The sequence below is a fragment of the Lactuca serriola genome, chromosome 4 (assembly GCF_051521515.1).
Source record: "Lactuca serriola cultivar US96UC23 chromosome 4, Lser_US96UC23_V15, whole genome shotgun sequence".
In the NCBI taxonomy this organism is placed as follows: Eukaryota; Viridiplantae; Streptophyta; class Magnoliopsida; order Asterales; family Asteraceae; genus Lactuca; species Lactuca serriola.
In genome coordinates this window covers 176,087,323-176,106,184 of record NC_136411.1, presented here as the reverse complement: position 1 = coordinate 176,106,184, position 18,862 = coordinate 176,087,323, and the positions used below count along the sequence as shown (strand labels likewise).

The following is an 18,862-nucleotide window of genomic DNA, read 5'->3' as shown; positions in this document are numbered from 1 at the left end:
CCACCGCGGGTGGGTGTACTTTTGGTGTGTATATGTTTTGTAAATAGATTAGGGTGTGCGTGTGTTCTTTGGGGTTTCGTATTGTACATTGTAACACAAAAAAAAAAGGAATAATGAGAAAAGAATTCGAAACCACCACCTTGAGGTGGTGGCTGCCGCCTCCTGCCACCACCGGCCGCCGTGTCGGGTGGCGGTGTGCTTTGATGGTGTTTGGAGGGTTTGAAACCCTAATGGGCCCAAGGAAGCCCTAATGGGCCTAATAAGACTTAATAGGCTTAATAAAACCTTAATGGACCCTAATAAAACCCTAATGGGCTTAATGACATTCTAGTTGGCCTAGTAGGCCCAATAAAGCCCTAATTGATCTAGAATCCCAACAAGTTAATAAATGGGTTAGTCTTTAGGTTGGAAAACACTAATGCCAATTAAACTCTAATTTTTGAGAATTAATCGAGAAGCACACGAGAATTATTTAATAACTTGAGATATTAAATAATAAACTTTGGCAAAGATTAATCTAAGCGATAATGGACTTAATGGATTAAGTCCTTAATGGGTTAAGTAGGAAACTTAACCCTAATCATCATTTTATGGGAAACCCTAATTTCACTTGGGTTTATTGTTGGGCCTTCCTTTTGGGCCTTGATGATCGGGTTATTAATGGGTCCTCCAAAGTCAAGCAATTAGACTAGAATAATTTAATGGGCCTAGGGTAAGGCCCATGTAAGGGGCTTGGGCCCAATTTGGAAAATTGGGCTATAGATTGGCCATAGTTTGGGCCTGAATGATTATATGATGTTGGGCCTCAGAATGAGACCATGTATAGGCCTAGGCCCAATTTGGAAAATTGGGCCATGTGTTGGGCTTTGATTTCCTAGTTGACTTTGGGCCTATGGATTGGGCATTGGGCTTGAATAAGCCAAGCCAGGGGTAATGTAGTAATTACCAAAAGAATATACGTATGGTTATGTATTGGGACCCAATTATTAATTGGGTGTTATTTTGGTGTTGACAGTTCGGGAATCTGTCAGCCAGCAGATGGGGTCGAGTCTGCGGGACTTCAGCAAGTGTGGGATTGTGTCTTCGGGACTTCAGCAATGTGAGGTGAGTTACCTTCCAGTAGCGGTGGGTCTAAGGCCACAATGCCAGCCCACCAGTAGGAGACGTATGATAGATGACTGTCTCTGTGATATCATCTAGGTTTGCTACTACCTGATATGTTATATGCTAGCATGATATGTTATATGTGATAGTAGTAGAGTTCGGTTGTTAGGACCGGAGGGTAGTCAGACACCCCAGATACGTCTGACAGTATGTGATGTTATGTTTATATGCTAGCATGACCTGTTATATGAGTTTGAGGTAGTAGGAGGGGAGTAGTCCCCGAGTTCGGTTGTTAGGACCGAAGGGTAGTTCAGACACCCCGGATATGTCTGACAATATGTTATGTTATGATATGTGATAATAGTAGTAGTAGGGGGTGAAATAGTCCCCGAGGTTCGGTCGTTAGGACCGAAGGGTAGTCAGCACCCTAGAATGGCTTGACATGGGTAGTCAGCACCCCAGAATGGCTTGACATGGGTAGGACGGCACCCCAGAATGGCCGCATGGGTAGGTCGGCACCCCAGAAAGGCCGTACCGGGTAGGTCGGGCACCCCAGAAATGCCTGGCAGTATATATGTTATGTGATTGTGTGGTATGTGGTATGATGGGGGAACTCACTAAGCTTTGTGCTTACGGTTTTCAGTTTTGGTTTCAGGTAGTTCGTTTTCAAAAGGAAGGAGCCGGCTTGATCGCAGCGCATCACACTATGGTTTTCCGCACATGAGATCTTTGGGATTACACTTTGATATTGTTTTATGATAACATGTTTGATTATTTCTACTTTGGTTTTGACATGACATAATATTACAGATGTTTTATTTCACTGTTGGTTTTAAAATGACGTAATTAAAAATGAAATTTTTGGCCTGTATTTTTGGGATGTTACATCAATGAAGGAAACGTGATGTCCCTAAACAATTGATTCTCAATGTTAACTTTGGTTTGGAAACAAACCCATGTTCTCAGAGATAAATGGGGGTTTAACATCCCAGCCGATTGATCCAAATTGATCGCATCAGTAGTTGAAAGAGATTCATCATCTACAAAATTATGGATCAAATTGTTGTCATAAAAAGTGATGTCCATGTAAAGGTAACAAATCTTGATTTCTTGAAGTATTCAAGATTCCATATCAAATTGAATCCAATATGATAAGAAACTGTAAAGATAACGAATGAGCTTTGAAAGGAAATTGCAATCAAGAAACAGTGATGAAGTAAATAAGCTGAAGCATATGCGTCAATAGCGGGAACATTTTGAAGTGATGGAGTTCGCGTCGTTCTTTGCTACTCCATTGACTATACTTTTAGTAGGTTCTTTCATCTTTGGTACTTTTGTGTTTGTCTCTATGGTGGTAGAGCATGTATTATGTATTGTCGACTAGCTAGCAGTTGTCAACAACTTTTGATGTTTATTTATTTATTTATTTATAACAGTGTGCTTATATTTATTTTAATTACAACATTCTAATGATTTTTTTGTTATAGCATTCTACTTTGATTTGTTTGCTATAGAATTCTATTTTTATTTACATTATTTGTCCAATATAAGAAAGCGCATAACTTTTTTTTCTCAAACCAATAGATTTTATTCATCAGAAAAAGAAAAAAAAAACAGAGGGGTAAAATGGTTATTTTCATCATTTATCTCAGTCAGATGCGTAATCAAATAACATGATTTTAATCAGAGGCAATGCAGTCAGATCTTCTTACCCAGTCAGCCTCTAACTCAGTCAGATCTTACTTAGTCAACAACTATCGAACAACCGTTAGTTTTAATACCCTAGGGACCACTAGTGCATCTTTTTAAAACCACAGGGATCAGTCATATCATAACAGTCAAAACTTGGACTAAAATCGCAATAAGCCAAACCCCAGGCACCAAAATTCTAATTGACTCGATATCTTATAAACGTTTACTCCGTGGACCTGGGACCTTATATAAACAAGAGGAACGTAAGGGGTTTCACAAACTCCAGTCAAAAATGGCGGAAGAATGGAACTCGAGTTTTCGCCGGAGTGTGGCGAGAAGCATAGGCAGAAGTTTTAGCAGCGCTGCCGGGAGTTTGCGGATGGAAGATGCGTTTTCCGGCGTTGGAGGTGGTAGTCACGACGGAAGGAGCAGTCGTCACTCCATGGAAGACGAAGAGGCCTTGCGATGGGCTGCTTTAGAGAAACTACCAACTTACAGTCGACTACGAACCACCATCTTCAAGTCTTATATTCCGGAGGATCAACAGGAACTGCAATCTGATCAGATGTTGATGGATGTACGAGAGCTCGATCCAGTTGCTCGACAGAATTTCATCAACAAGATTTTTATGCTTCCTGAAGAAGATAACGAAAGGTTCTTGAGGAAGTTCAGGGATCGAGTTCACAAGTAAGTTTTCTTCTCTTTCATGAATAGTCAACTCCCCTGATTTTCTGCTTTTTTTTTTTAGTTTTATATTAGATCTAGTATTCAAATTAATATCAGAGCATTAATTAATGCATAATCTCAGTAATTGACTCAAATTTTAAGATTCGATACGTCAAGTTCTTTTTTTTGTCTGTGAAAAAAGATATTTAAAATCTTCTACTTATTATTTAGGCTGTTGTGTAATCTATAATTTTTCTAAATTAAAATTACAGCTGTCCATCGGTGAATTTATTTTTTAATATATAAAAAGTACTTGAATATTCATTTATGCCTATGTATTCATGGATATATTCAATGTACTCCAGACTCGACCATCTATGTTTTTGTCCATTAGATGAAAACTTTTAGTTTTTTTTTTTCTTTCTATATAAGGACAAAAAAAAACTTATACAAATTGTTTTAGGTACGTTTACGATAATCCACGTTTAAGATTTTGACTTCGTTTTAGATAAAACGCCAAACTTACAATTTTTTTAAAAAAGATGGAAATTCATTCTTATGAAAAAGCCCCTTAAAAACTAAAACGAAATTGATTTTTGAAATTATCAACAGTTTTGAGAATTTTCACTAACTCCAAAACTGTTCTTGAAGAGGGAAAGAATTTTTTTTTTGAAACAAAGAAAATTTGACATCGACAAAATGTAATGAGAGAAAAAAGATATTTTTTTCAAAGAAACCATGACGAACACATCATTTGACGTCGACAGAATGTAATGAGAGAAAAAAGATATTTTTTTCAAAGAAAAGTGTCCAGATGTGAAATCTAATTAAAAAAAAAAAATGCAAGTTTGGCTTTTTGTCTAAAACTTATAAAAGAATGTGATATCTAATTAAGGAAAGTGGATTTGGGTTTTCGTCTACAAATGGCCAAAATGTTAAATCTAATTAAGAAATGTAAGTTTGGCTTCGAATCTAAAGTTGTCCAGATGTAAAATCTAATTAAAAAAATGCAAGTTGGGCTTTTTGTCTAAAAATTATAAAAGAATGCGAAATCTAATTAAGAAAAGTGAGTTTGGGTTTTCGTCTACAAATGGCCAAAATGTTAAATCTAATTAAGAAATGTAAGTTTGGCTTTATGTCTAAAATCTAAAAAATATCAAAATGTCAAATCTAATTATTATAGAGCATGTTTGGTAGGAAGTTTTTGAAAGCTTTAAATTTTTAAGAAATAAAAACCTGAAAAAAAAATCTTTATTTAATAGTAGAAGCTTTCGAATTTCTTTAAAATAAAATATCCAAATCCAAAAGCTATTTTATATAGTTGTGGGAAGCTTTTAGTTTTTAACTAATTTTATATATTTAAAAAACTACAACTACCTTAATTTATTAATTATTTTTACATAAATAAAAACTCGAGCTTACAACAACCAACTATCATACAAAAAACGTTGCATATTTGTAGGGGCCCACACACCCTTTTAAGGTCACAGTTATTAATATATAGTGAGTCCATTTCTTAAGTGCTTAAGTTAAATTTTACATAATTATCCCTCGTTTTAAACTACTAATTGTGTAAGGGCCCACATTACCCCAATGTGGGGACACCCTTTTAAGGTCGCAATTATTGATATAATTAGTCAATTTCTTAAGTATTTAAGTTAATAAATTAACATATCATTCATTTTATTGGTTAAAATCAGGGTAGGAATCTCCCTTCCAACAGTAGAAGTTCGATTTCAAAATTTGTCAATAGAAGCTGATTGCCATGTCGGAGATAGAGCACTTCCAACTCTCACAAATGCTGCTAGAAATATCGTTGAAACCCTTATCGCTACTATTGGGATCAATTTCTCTGAGAAAGCTAAACTGCGCATTCTTAAAAATGTCTCCGGAGTTATCAAACCATCAAGGTATAACATTTTCACACTCCTATTGTAAATGATGTTTCGGTTTTCAATGAATGTTCGATTAAAAAACTCAGAATCCTTATATTCTATCGAATTGCTATGACTTTGTGCTATAATAGAAATTCAGTTATCTACGAGCTTCAAATATTCATATATATTCTATCGAATAGCATCTCGACTTATGATTCACAAGTATCAAAACGTAATTCAAGAAATAAAAGTATAAAACATGCTTAGTGATCACTTCGCAAAGGGAATTTATGCAAGTTTTGTGAATGTTACAGGATGGCACTTGTGTTGGGTCCACCATCATCGGGTAAGACAACGCTTTTGTTAGCTCTAGCAGGAAGACTAGATAAAAACCTAAAAGTTGATGGAGAGATAACATACAATGGACATAAGCTCAATGAATTTGAACCACGAAGAACAGCAGCTTACATTAGCCAAAACGATATTCATGCTGGAGAAATGACTGTGAAAGAAACATTAGATTTCTCAGCAAGATGCCAAGGAGTTGGATCTCGTTTAGGTAACTTAATTTTCCTTTAGTTACATATATTGTTTACCATATCTTCTTGTTTCCCATTTTCAATTCTTGAAACAAGAAGATATATATGATTTGATTGATTAATAACTAAACAATGAAATACAGAAATGCTAACGGAGCTTGCAAGAAGAGAAAAGGAAGCAGGTATCATCCCAGAAGCAGAAGTCGACCTTTTCATGAAGGCAACCGCTATTGAAGGAGATGAGAGCAGTTTGATTACTTATTACACTTTAAGAGTAAGTATTATTACTCTTTATTATCTAAATCTTTCCACACCCCAATCAAATAGGAGAAACACTAACACTAACAATATTCATATGTTTCTAAAACCAAATCAGATATTGGGCCTAGATATATGTCGTGACACGTTTGTTGGAGATCAAATGAGACGAGGTATCTCCGGAGGACAAAAGAAGCGTGTAACCACAGGTTAATTTTAAATTTTTATTTTTTTGACATTAAGTACTGTATGGATAAAGTGCTGAATGGATAAATAAATCCCGGGTTCAGGTGAGATGCTTGTGGGACCCGCAAAAACTCTGTTTATGGACGAGATATCAACAGGTCTAGACAGTTCCACTACATTTCAAATAGTCAAGTGCTTGCAACAAATTGTACACCTCACCGAATCAACAATCTTAATGTCCCTACTACAACCTGCCCCTGAGACATTCGATCTATTCGATGACATCATCCTTCTATCCGAGGGCCAGATCGTGTATCAGGGCCCACGAGAAAATGTTCTAGAATTCTTCGAGAGTTGTGGATTTGTATGTCCAGAAAGAAAGGGTACTGCTGACTTCTTGCAAGAGGTAAGTAACTTTAATTCAATACATGATTACAATTTTACATATTCTAAACATTTTTTTTATGTTTGTGATAGGTGACATCTAAAAAGGATCAAGAACAATATTGGGTGAACAAAAACATACCATATAAATACATATCAGTGAATGGATTTGTTGAGAGATTCAAAAGCTTCCACGTGGGAGAGAAGTTGAAAAACGAGTTGTCAATTCCATACGACAAAAACGAAAGCCATAAAGCTGCTTTAGTCTTCCAAAAATACTTAGTCCCCAAAATGGAGCTCCTTAAAGCCTCATGGGATAAAGAGTGGCTACTAATGAAAAGAAACGCTTTTGTTTTTGTTTTCAAATCCATACAAATCGTGTTTATAGCATTCATCATCACGACTTTGTATCTTAGGCCCACAATGAACCACAGAAACGAACAAGATGGTGTTATCTATATAGGGGCACTTTTGAGTAGTTTACTCATAAACATGTTTAATGGGCTTGCTGACCTGTCACTTATCATCATGAGACTTCCAGTTGTTTACAAACAAAGGGACCTCATGTTCCACCCTTCATGGTGTTTCACTCTTCCAGCTTTCTTGCTTCGGATTCCTATTTCTATACTTGAGAGTGTTATGTGGTGTGGGATTATTTACTATGGTATTGATCTTGCCCCTGATGCTAGCAGGTGAGATTATTTAACCAATTATTGATTTGAAGCTAAACCTTTGTCATATGTGAGTTTACTAATGGAATGTGGTTGATTAATTACAGATTCTTCAAGCATCTTTTGTTGGTGTTTTTGATCCAGAATGTGGCAGCAGGGTTGTTTAGGTTAATTGCTGGGGTTTGTAAGACGATGAATATTGCAAACACAGGAGGATCTGTTGTGCTTTTGCTTATATTTCTGTTAGGTGGTTTTATACTTCCTAAGACTCAGATTCCAAACTGGTGGGAGTGGGCGTATTGGCTTTCGCCTTTGTCTTATGGCTTCAAAGGATTTGCTATAAACGAGTTTCTTGATCCTAGGTGGACAAGCAAAACGGTAAGTCAGTAATTTTTAATTGAAAAACCTGAATTGCAAAAGGGTAAATTTATATGTATGATTCTATTCATACACCCTTATTACTAACATATACCTTCTAATTACTTATTGTACCTCCCTGATTTAATGTTTTTGTTAAATCAAGGGGTGTGCAATAAATAAAGGGTGTATGAATAGTAACACCCCTTTAACGTTTTTGTCAAAAAAACATTAAAGGGGTGTAGTTATTCATTGTAACCCTGATTTAACGTTTTTGTTAAATCAAGGGGTGTACAATAAATAAAAGGCGTATGAATGAATATTAGCACCCCTTTAATGTTTTTGTCAAAAAACGTTAAAGGGGTGTAATTACTCATTGTACTCCTGATTTAACGTTTTTGTTAAATCAAAGGGTGTACAATAAATAAAGGGGTGTATGAATAGTAGCAACCGTTTATATTTATGGGTCACCACTGTGAACACCATATGTGCATTAAAACAACTAATCTGTAATAGCTAGTCATAATGGTATAAGTAGCAAAATATATATATATATATATATATATATATATATATATATATATATATATATATATATATATTCAAGAATCCTAAATGTACCAAAAGAAGAAAACTTCCATTTTCATTTTGAGAAAATATAGAAAGTTGGTTTCCAAAATTCAATTTTTTTTCCCTTATAACTCTATATTCTTCACTTTTTGCAGAGCTCAGATGGTTCAACCAACATGGGGTTTGCAGTACTAAGGACTCTTGACATCCCAACTAAAGAAAGCACATACTGGATTTGTGCTGCTGCTCTTCTTGGTTTCACATTTCTCTTCAATATTCTTTTCACCATTACTCTCATGTATTTAAAAGGTAAGTTTCCATGAATACCCCTACAGTCCACTGATATTTACATTTTGCACTAACTAACCCTCATGATTCTCTTATTGACTAACTAGCCCCTGGAAAGCCACAAGCAATTATCTCCAAGGAAGAAGCTGCAGCCATGGCAGGTCAAGATACCAACCAAGAACAAACACCACATCATGCTGCCAGAAATCAAGTCACTTCTAATGCTAATGGTGTTGCTAAAAAAGGCATGGTGCTTCATTTTACTCCATACGCCATGTCATTTGACAATGTCAACTACTTTGTTGACATGCCTGTTGTAAGTCCAATTCTTTGAAATGTTTATAATTGTTATTTTTGTGACTTGAAAGTTCTTATAATGATTATTTGTTAATTAAACAGGAAATGAGAGAACAAGGGGTAACAGAAGACAGGTTGCACTTACTTAGTGATGTAACAGGTGCATTTAGGCCTGGAGTCTTAACTGCATTGATGGGAGTAAGTGGAGCTGGAAAAACTACATTAATGGATGTTTTAGCTGGAAGAAAAACAGGTGGTTATATCGAAGGAGATACAAGAATATCAGGATTCCCAAAAGTACAAGAAACATTTGCAAGAATCTCTGGATATTGTGAGCAAACTGACATCCACTCTCCCACAATCACTGTTCATGAATCCTTAATCTACTCCGCTTTCCTTCGTCTCCCAAAAGAAATCAGCAAAGAAGACAAAATGGTAATTTAACATTTAACAACATACATATAAATTAAACCCTAACTTACATTAATGAGAAGTTTAATTTTTTATGTTTCAGAGTTTTGTACGTGAAGTGATGGAGTTAGTTGAACTAGACAATATCAAGAATGCAATGGTGGGACTTCCAGGAGTTAGTGGATTATCAACAGAACAAAGAAAGAGGCTAACAATTGCAGTAGAACTTGTTGCAAATCCTTCAATTATTTTCATGGATGAACCAACTTCTGGACTTGATGCAAGAGCAGCTGCCATTGTTATGAGGGCTGTAAGAAACACAGTGGACACAGGAAGAACAGTTGTTTGCACGATTCATCAGCCTAGTATTGATATCTTTGAATCGTTTGATGAGTTGCTGTTGTTGAAAAGAGGTGGAAAAGTTATCTATGCGGGACCTTTAGGCAGACATTCTCAAAGCATCATCGACTACTTTCAGGTATCTATCTCACATGCATACTTCATAACTTTCATTGTATATTAATAAGTTTTTTTTTTTTTTGATAAATAATTAGGAAGTTCCTGGGGTTCCAAAAATCCCTGAAAAATACAATCCAGCAACATGGATGTTGGAAGTCAGCTCTGCTGCTGCAGAGATGCGACTTGGCGTTGACTTTGCTGAAATCTACAGTTCATCGTCTTTACAACAGTAAGGGGTTTTGTTTCTGTGATATATGAACAATTTATAATGAAATATAAAATCAGCGATGAGTTGTAATTATAATGTTTGTACTTTGTATGAATGATAGGAGGAACAAGGATTTGGTGAAGGAGTTAAGCGTGCCTCCTCCAGGAGCTGTAGATCTTCACTTTGAAACACAATATTCTCAAAATATATGGGGACAATTCACTTCTTGTTTATGGAAGATGTGGTGGAGTTACTGGCGAAATCCCGATTATAACCTTGTTCGTTTCTTCTTCACTTTGCTTTGTGCACTCATGGTCGGGACTGTATTCTGGAAAATCGGCAAAAAAACGTGAGTCGTTTCTTCTTTTTAAATCAATCGTGTAAATACATCCGTTATTGTAAGGGTTTTTTTTTTTTTTTTTTTTTTTTTTTTTTTTTTTTTTTTTTTTTTATCGTGTCAATTAGGTAAAACGATGTATAAAATATTCTAAAACTTGTTGATTTTATAAATTTCAGGTCGAGCAGCACCGATTTAAATAGAACAATTGGAGCCATGTACGCTGCTGTATTTTTTGTAGGTGTAAACAATTCCCAAACAGTGCAGCCGGTTGTTGCAACAGAAAGAACAGTCTTTTATCGTGAAAGAGCAGCTGGAATGTACTCCTCATTACCATATGCCATGGCACAAGTAAGCAATTTTTTAAACAAATATTTACTTAATTACAAACTTACCCTTTCTTGTCTTTAAACAGGTGTTTGTGGAGATACCATATGTATTCCTTCAAACCACATATTACACTCTCATAGTGTATGCCATGGTGTCATTCGAATGGACTGCAGCTAAATTCTTTTGGCTCTTTTTCATCAACTTCTTCTCGTTCCTTTACTTCACATACTATGGAATGATGACTGTTTCCATTACACCAAATGAGCAAATCGCAGCCATATCCGCAGCTGGTTTCTACCTACTTTTTAATATCTTCTCTGGGTTTTATATCCCACAACCCGTAAGTCCGCTTCCCTTTGATTCAACTCAAGTGCTTTTTTTTAAAAAAAAACTTAATGTTTGCTAATAATGACCAATTGTTTGAATTCTTGAAATTTTAGAAAATTCCTGGATGGTGGGTGTGGTACTACTGGATCTGCCCCATGGCATGGACTGTGTACGGATGCATTGTTTCTCAGTATCATGATTCAACTGACACAATCATGGTGCCCGGGATGGAACAGGGCCCACTCCTCACATCGTATATTAAAGACTACTATGGTTTTGAATTGGATTTCATGGGTCCCGTTGCTGCGGTTTTGATTGGTTTTTGTGTGTTCTTTGCGTTCCTGTATGCCACCTTCCTCAGAACTTTGAACTTCCAAATTAGATAGAAAGTGCATTCTTGAGTATGTGGGATTTGAAGAGAGTAAGAAAGATGAACTAAAGCTTGTTTCTTATGGACATTATACTATTGAATTTGTAAATTGTGTTGTAGTTTATACGGTTGAATTGTAGCAAACTATTATACTTTTTGTGTGATGCCCTCCTAAAACAGGTTAATGTCACGGATGGTAACAAACTATTAGATTTGTGAAATTTATGAAGAACATATTTTATACCATATTAAGGTACTAACCATTGGCAATTTTGTTTATATTGTACCAATATGACTGATTGTCAACCATCCAACCGGTTTTGTCACCCTACTAGGCTCCAAGTCGGTGTATGCATGGCACCTACAAAGCAAAACTGTTAGAATCACTTAACACAAAATAATTTTAGGGACATATTATTGGGAGTAACTCACCTTAATCTTCTAACAAGCTCTAGTAAGTGTTTGGAGGATTAAACAACAACAATACATGCATAATCAATCCAATAACCATCACTACATGACCTAAATTGAAATGTCAAACTTAATAATAAGGGCTTGTAGTTGATATAAAAGGGCTTGCAACCGATCTCCAAGTCCTTAACTTTACACATGTTGAAACACTTTTTGACCCAATTATGACCTCATCGAAAGGCCTTGCAAAGCCTTCTACAAGGCCTTACATAGTTGAACATAACTAAAACCATGATTTATGGGTTTTGAAAAATTTCTCTCCTTCATTAACTCAAATCAAGTTAGGGATATATTTTAGTGATGTAGAATGGATTCAAAACTCAACTCAATCAAGTAATTGCATTATAATTAACATTATTAACCTAGTGTAACATCCCATTCTAAATCTAAAACAACATGCAAAAGAAAGAAGTCTAACAGTGTTCATAATCCAAAACAATATGAAAAAAGGAAAATAGAACCTAATCCCGACTACGAGCACCATATGAGTTTAGCTTCTCATGGATGAGAAATGAGAAGGATGAACACTTATTGTTGATGATGAACATGGATTCAATGCTTGATCTTCAAAGATGTAACACGTTGTTTCGAGTCATTTCTTAATTTGGAGTCGTGACCCGAGAATCAATTATCTTAAGGCTTCAGACTTTGGGGAAAGAAATATCTAGACCCATTGGAAGTGGGTAATATAGATTATGTGATCCAAGGGTTAAGTTTGTGCTTTGGAGCCCAAGGGTATAATGGTAAAAGTGATGCTTCAGACCTTTCGTGAATTAAGGATTTAAGTTCGGAAGGTTTTAATCCAAAGGAGAGTTGATAGGATTTTAGGGCTTTTCGTTCAATGGGTGTACAGGGAGTACGTTGGGCGTACTAGGCAAGGTTGGTCACGAAGCTTCTTCCTAGTACGTTGGGTGTGCCAGGAGTACGTTAGGCGTACGTCAATCAGACACAACCCTAATATTAGGGTCTTGGACCCTATTTAAAGACCTTAACTCATCCCAAACCCTTCCTACCTTCAGTCTCCATCCTCTATAACCCTAAATTCGAAACCCTAGCCTCATTTGACGAGAAGGTCAAGGATTTTGGCTTCTCTAGAAGTGAAGATGAGTCTTGTGTATATGTCAAAGCTAGTGGGAGTACAATAACCTTCCTGGTATTGTATGTTGATGACATACTTCTTATAGGAAATGACATTCCAACGCTGTAAGAGGTTAAGTCTTGGCTTGGAAAGTGTTTCGCTATGAAGGATCTAGGAAAGACTACTTATATTCTAGGGATAAGAATTCTGAGATACAAGAGTAAAATACTAATTGGACTTAGTCAAAGTAGATACTTGGAAAAAGTGCTAAATGTTTTATTATAGAAAATTCCAAGAAAGAAGAATTGTATATACAGAGTAATACCAAACTGAGTCAGACTCAGAGCCCGAGTACCGATGCAGGGATAGCATAAATGAGTAGAGTTCCTTATGCTTCCGTTGTTGGATCTATCATGGATGCTATGACATGTACTCGCCCTAATGTGGCCTTTTCTTTGACCAGGGTCAGTCGTTATCAGGGAAATCGAGGTAGAGCTCATTGGATAGCAGTTAAGAATATTCTCAAGTATCTACGGAGAACTAAGGACTGGATCCTTGTACTTGGTACTATTGATACGTTGGGAGTAACTGGGTATAGTGACACCAACTTTCAAATAGACAGAGACAACTTTCGTTCTCAATATGGCTAGGTGTTTACCTTAATGGTGGAGCGGTTACATGGAAAAGTTCGAAGCAAGAGATAGTGGCTGATTCTACCTGTGAATCAAAGTACATAGCAGCGAGCGAAGCATCAAAGGATGCAAAGGGACTTCTTAAGTCATAAAGTTCGTGACTTTATGACTTAGCATAACCCAATGGACTCAAATCAAAACCCTAAGTCCCAAACTTCACCAAAAGCCTACAAAATCATGCATGGAAGGTTTATACTCATCAAGGTTGAGACTTTATACCTGCAGAAGATAGATCTAGGTGCACAAGGACTGGATCCAAAAGCTCTAAATCAAACAATGACTCTTCAAGAAGTTCCTTCTTCTTTCTCGAGCACCAAAAACACATAAAATTGTAACATCCCGAAATTCAGGTGCGTCTCTTAAACTCTTCTCCTTTTCCAAGTTGTCAAGTTAAACCCTTAAAAGAAATATTAAGGCAAATGAGTACGTTGGGCATACTGAAGAGTACGATGCACGTACTCATGCGCTTAAGTTGGACGCGGATTCGCCTAGGTACGCTGGGCATACCCAGGGTTACGCTGGGCGTAGCAGGCCCAGATGCAAACCCTAATTTGTGGCTTGTACACTATAAAATGAATGTTAAGGCCTTATCCTCAGCCACCATTTCAGAGAGTGAAACCCTAATAGAGAGCCACCCTTCGTTCCTAGCTTGTGTGTGTGTGTGTTCTAAGCTTCAAAGTGCCATTTCAAGGTGGTGAAAGAGAAGAGGAGGCCATTTTAGGAGCTAGAAGTTGGTGGATAAGAGTAGATCCGAGTTCTACAGAGGTTGGAGCTTCTTTCTGAGGTAAAAAGCTCAAAGCTTTCCTTGTCATTTGTGATTTGTGCTTCTTGGACCAATTTTTAGTGTTTTTGGTCCCAAGGTGGAGACTTTATGAGCAAATGGTCTCCATTGGCCTAGATCTGCCATATTTCAGGGTAATATGAGTTGTATGTTCATAAAAATCCAATCTTGGATGTGAATATTGAGCCATGGATGAGATCTAGACTTTATGAGGAAGAAGGAAAGGTGTTAGAGTGATTAGGGACCTTTACAGCCATGCAAAGGCTTAAAGGTCTCGACTTTATGGATTAAGTGGTCTTAGAGAAGTCAGATCTGGAGTTTGAGTTTATGTCTTAACCGTCTAAGACCAATATCCAAGAAAGGCTGAAACTGAGACTTACGATGGGCGTAACTCCCAGAACGCGCAGCGTAAGGGGTTGAAACCCCGATTATGGATCGTCGGCGTATGCTCCACGTACAGAGATGGTACGTGCCGCGTACTGCCTCCTGTTGACTTTCGATGACTTTTAGGGTTTTCGTAAACATTTGGACTTTTAGGTTAGGGAGGGGTAAAATGGTCTTTTACCCTTCTGTGGGATTGTAGGAATGGATTTAATCTAGCCTTTGAGAGCCATTATTTATTTGAGAGTATTGTTTATGTGATTAGGCGGGGGCTAGATCAGTGTTTTCGTGTGCGAGATTATCCGAGACACCCGAGGTGAGTCTTCTAACTATACATTACCTAGAGTGGTATTTATGTGTAGACCGAAGGGTTAAGGCTGAGCACTAGCGTCCGCATGGCAAGTTGTAGCCACTTGAGGTTCCCAAGTGGAAATGGGAACAGATTTCTATGGATTTCATCACCAAATTCTCAATGACCGTGAGGGGTGTCGATGCAATTTGGGTGATTGCCGACCGGCTGACGAAGAGCACCCACTTTCTTGCTATCAGTGAGAACTCTTCCGCTTAGAGGCTGGCAGAGTTGTATGTGAGGGAGGTGGTATCGCGGCATGGAGTGCCGATCTTGATTGTGTCAGACCGTGATGTACGTTTCACTTCCAAATTCTGGAAGAAGTTTCTGATGGGTTTTAGCAATAAGAACATCCTATGTGCTCATACAAACCCTAATGCTTGGATCTAGGTTTCTCTATTGTACATGCAAGTTATCCAAGACTATAAACCCTAGATCTAGCATATGATAAACAATATAACATATAAATTAGGGTTTAGATCATACCTTGATTGTTATGTAGCAATAACAATCTCAAATCCTTCTTGTATTGACTTTAGAAAGCTTAGAGTCACACATGTCACTCCTCTAATGGTTCACAAAAACCAAGAGCAAGAGGATGAAGAAGAGAGGAGAAGGAGGCTGCCCAAAACGTGTGGAAACCCTAGAAGGAAACTTGTCCACGTTTTTGGGGCATAAGAGTTCCTTAAATAGTGAGGCTATTAGGGTTATCTAACAAGGAAACCCTAATTTGGATGCTTAAGCCCTAAGCAACCCATGGGCTCCTCCCTTAAAGGCCTTGGGACAATTTCTAATGGGTTTCCCCATAGAATTCGTCCACCCCTTTAATATGGAGTCCATTAGCTCAATATTCAACTATCATACAATTGACAGTTCAAGTCCCTTAAGTTTAATTAATGTCTTTTAGTCACAAACTTAATTCTTATTAATTCTTGACTAATATTAATTAAACAATATGATTTCTCCTTTAATATATTATTCTCATAATATATTAATAAATCATACTTAATCCTTTCTCTCCAAAATTCATCCTATCAAGTTGCTTTGGTGAAGGCAACCCAAAAGGACCATGCACCATCGGGTCAAGTACATACCAAAATAGTTATGGACTTAGACACTAATCCAACAGTCTTTCACTTGGATAAGTCTAATAACTATTATGCATATGACTTCGGATCCTGATCTGCAACCGTAGCTTTCCAAAGCCGCTGTCAACTCTGATCTTATCAGATACGCGTGTCCTTTAGATAAGGGATCATATATTCCTCCATTCTAGATATCGTATAGACTGAGACATGGATCTAAATCATTCTCTCTGTCTATGTGTTGTTTCACGTATTCAGATTTATGATGACTAACAACAGACTACAATTTGAACACATCAAATTAGTCCCGGCTTGGCCAAGCGCTTAGGTGCCATCACTAAATCATCGAGGGGCCCACAGATATCGCTTTTATCCTACTTTGAATAAAAGGAACGGATAAACTTTGACTCAATGCTTGCTTGCACTCACTTACCAAATCACACACAACAATATGTTTTATAACACCAAGTTACTGGTGCGTTTGCATATTATCAATGTGCAACCGACTCGCAAGATACAACTCACACATCTCGGTTTCAAGAATATAAGATATTATCGTCTCACCAATCACTCGTGATACAATCCATGAAGTGATCCAAGTGAGCGTGGGTTTAATCTAATGCTCAAATCATATTCATAAGCACTCATGAACGTTGCAGCAAACATTTGCTTATGTCTAATACACTTTAGACAATCCACACACCAATTCACGATAGTCTTCATTCATATCTACTTCCAACATATGAACGACTGTGGCCCGTTCGAATAATTTGACTGTTCTAAACCGATTAAATTATTCAGGAAGTCAAAACATGCAAAGTGAAACACATGATTAATACTAATCCCATATGGCCTCAAACCTTTGAGTATAAATAAAACACCTTTTATTTATCACCATATCGATTACTCATTATTTGTTGTTTCGGGTAATCAACTTCTTACTTGAATTACATACCACACTTGTCCCATGCTCTTAGCATGCACACAATGTTTACCTACGGTTCTTGCTTTGTGAAATAGATCAAATGAACACATTTCCAATCATACTCATTTCACAACTCCTAATCCTTTTCACAAGTGAAAGAATATCAAATTCTTTCCACTCATAGAATATGTTAGATTCTAACATTTTATGCAATGATCCTTTCGTAATGTCACTGCACTAAAGTCACAATGACTATTGCCAATGAAATTACAAAGTCCTTTATCGGAGATTGTTACAAGACAATTCCATAGATGTGATGTCTCTCACTCAAAGTACATTCCTTTGAACATCCTTTTGCATGAAAGTTTCTAATCTAGACATAAATTCTCAATATCCAACTCCCAATATGGAAACATTTCCATATTTTCCATATGACAACTCATTCTTAATAGAATCTTTTCTATTCATAATAACGTCGATATGGTCCATCCAATACTATACTTCCAACTACTCACAAGCGACCAATCCTCAGCGAACTTTGGATTGTCCTTTGATAGTTGTTTAATTATCTTAGTCAAAACCGATTCTTGTCCTTTTTCCCTCTAAATGGGCTAGACATTTGGAAAATTTTAGAATGGTCAAATATTATAGCATTTGCAATCGATCCTATACCCGAAGCGTGTGGGACACGATGCATAATGTCTTACATAAAGATTTGATACTTTATCAATCTTCTGCCATAATATTTTATGTGTTATGTTCTTATAATTCGAATTATGGAGAGGAATGTCGTAATCATAATCGAAATTTAAGAACACATTATGTATCCTTTGACTAATATTATTAATATTCCACAACCTAAGCCTTTAGATCTGAAATGAAGCATAATATTCTCTCCCTTAATTATAGCAAAACAACTAATCAACCCTTACAACTTTGCAAAGTATGACTCTTGTTTTCTATAATTAATATTGCTAACTTGCAATACTTGCCTTAAAAATCATGCAATCATAATATTTATGCTCCCACTATCACAATGATTATTATAAACATAACACTTATGCTCCTACTAGCTTTGACATGTATTCAGAAACAACTTAACTTTCAGAAAAACAATGCCTATTGAATTTCTTTAAGTTCATATTTCTAATACCCAATGCTTTGATAATCTTTTATCAATGCTTCTTAAACTTATACACCTTTGCCTTAGATAGCTCATATGTGTGTCTTAAACAATTCAGACTAATTGCCAAATCTCATAATTCGAATCATGGAAAGGGATACCGTAACCATAATTGAATTCGAGAATACAATTTTCACAATTACTATCTTCTTAAAATCTTTCTTAGTGAAAGCATTTCCTCACATCCATTTTCATGAAGGAGGGAATCTTATGACACTTAGATTTTAATGGTGTATGTGTTCCTATCCATGTGAATTTGTCAAAACCAAAGTTTACGACAAATTTAAACTCATATGGACCGAACTTTCTTAATCTTGATTTCTTGCCTTATGGTAACACAGCTGCCCACCATGTCTTCCAAGTAGTTAAGCAGCTCACCCTTTCCTATCAATGTACCTTTCATTGATTAAGGTCCTTTCCTTTTATGCATTCAAATGAGAACTCATAGCGCTCACATGCATAATTAACTCAATTGGAACGGCACAGGAAAAAAAAGTAATGTCAACACGATAGGTTGTAAACCTCTACTCGTGTGCTAGTCATGATCGATAAGGTTTATTCTTGATTAGTTCTTGAAACCTTTCAA

General features: G+C 36.6%; 1 protein-coding gene across 2 annotated transcripts; it reads left to right on the top strand.

Moving 5' to 3' along the window:
- The first annotated feature begins 3,059 nt into the window (after positions 1–3,059).
- Positions 3,060–11,577, top strand: LOC145102964 (ABC transporter G family member 35-like). 2 transcript variants are annotated; one of them, XM_079040493.1, is made up of 17 exons: positions 3,060–3,483; positions 5,163–5,372; positions 5,654–5,898; positions 6,022–6,152; positions 6,255–6,345; positions 6,427–6,728; positions 6,800–7,398; positions 7,485–7,755; positions 8,460–8,613; positions 8,700–8,908; positions 8,992–9,324; positions 9,404–9,778; positions 9,855–9,988; positions 10,089–10,316; positions 10,484–10,655; positions 10,720–10,974; positions 11,075–11,577. In XM_079040493.1, exons 1-17 carry the CDS (start codon positions 3,089–3,091, stop codon positions 11,345–11,347), a joined length of 4,377 nt encoding a protein of 1,458 aa, XP_078896619.1. In that variant the 5' UTR covers positions 3,060–3,088; the 3' UTR covers positions 11,348–11,577. The 2 variants fall into 2 exon arrangements, with proteins under 2 accessions (XP_078896619.1, XP_078896618.1); XM_079040492.1 differs by having other exon boundaries at positions 6,022–6,345.
- Positions 11,578–18,862: the final 7,285 nt, after the last annotated feature.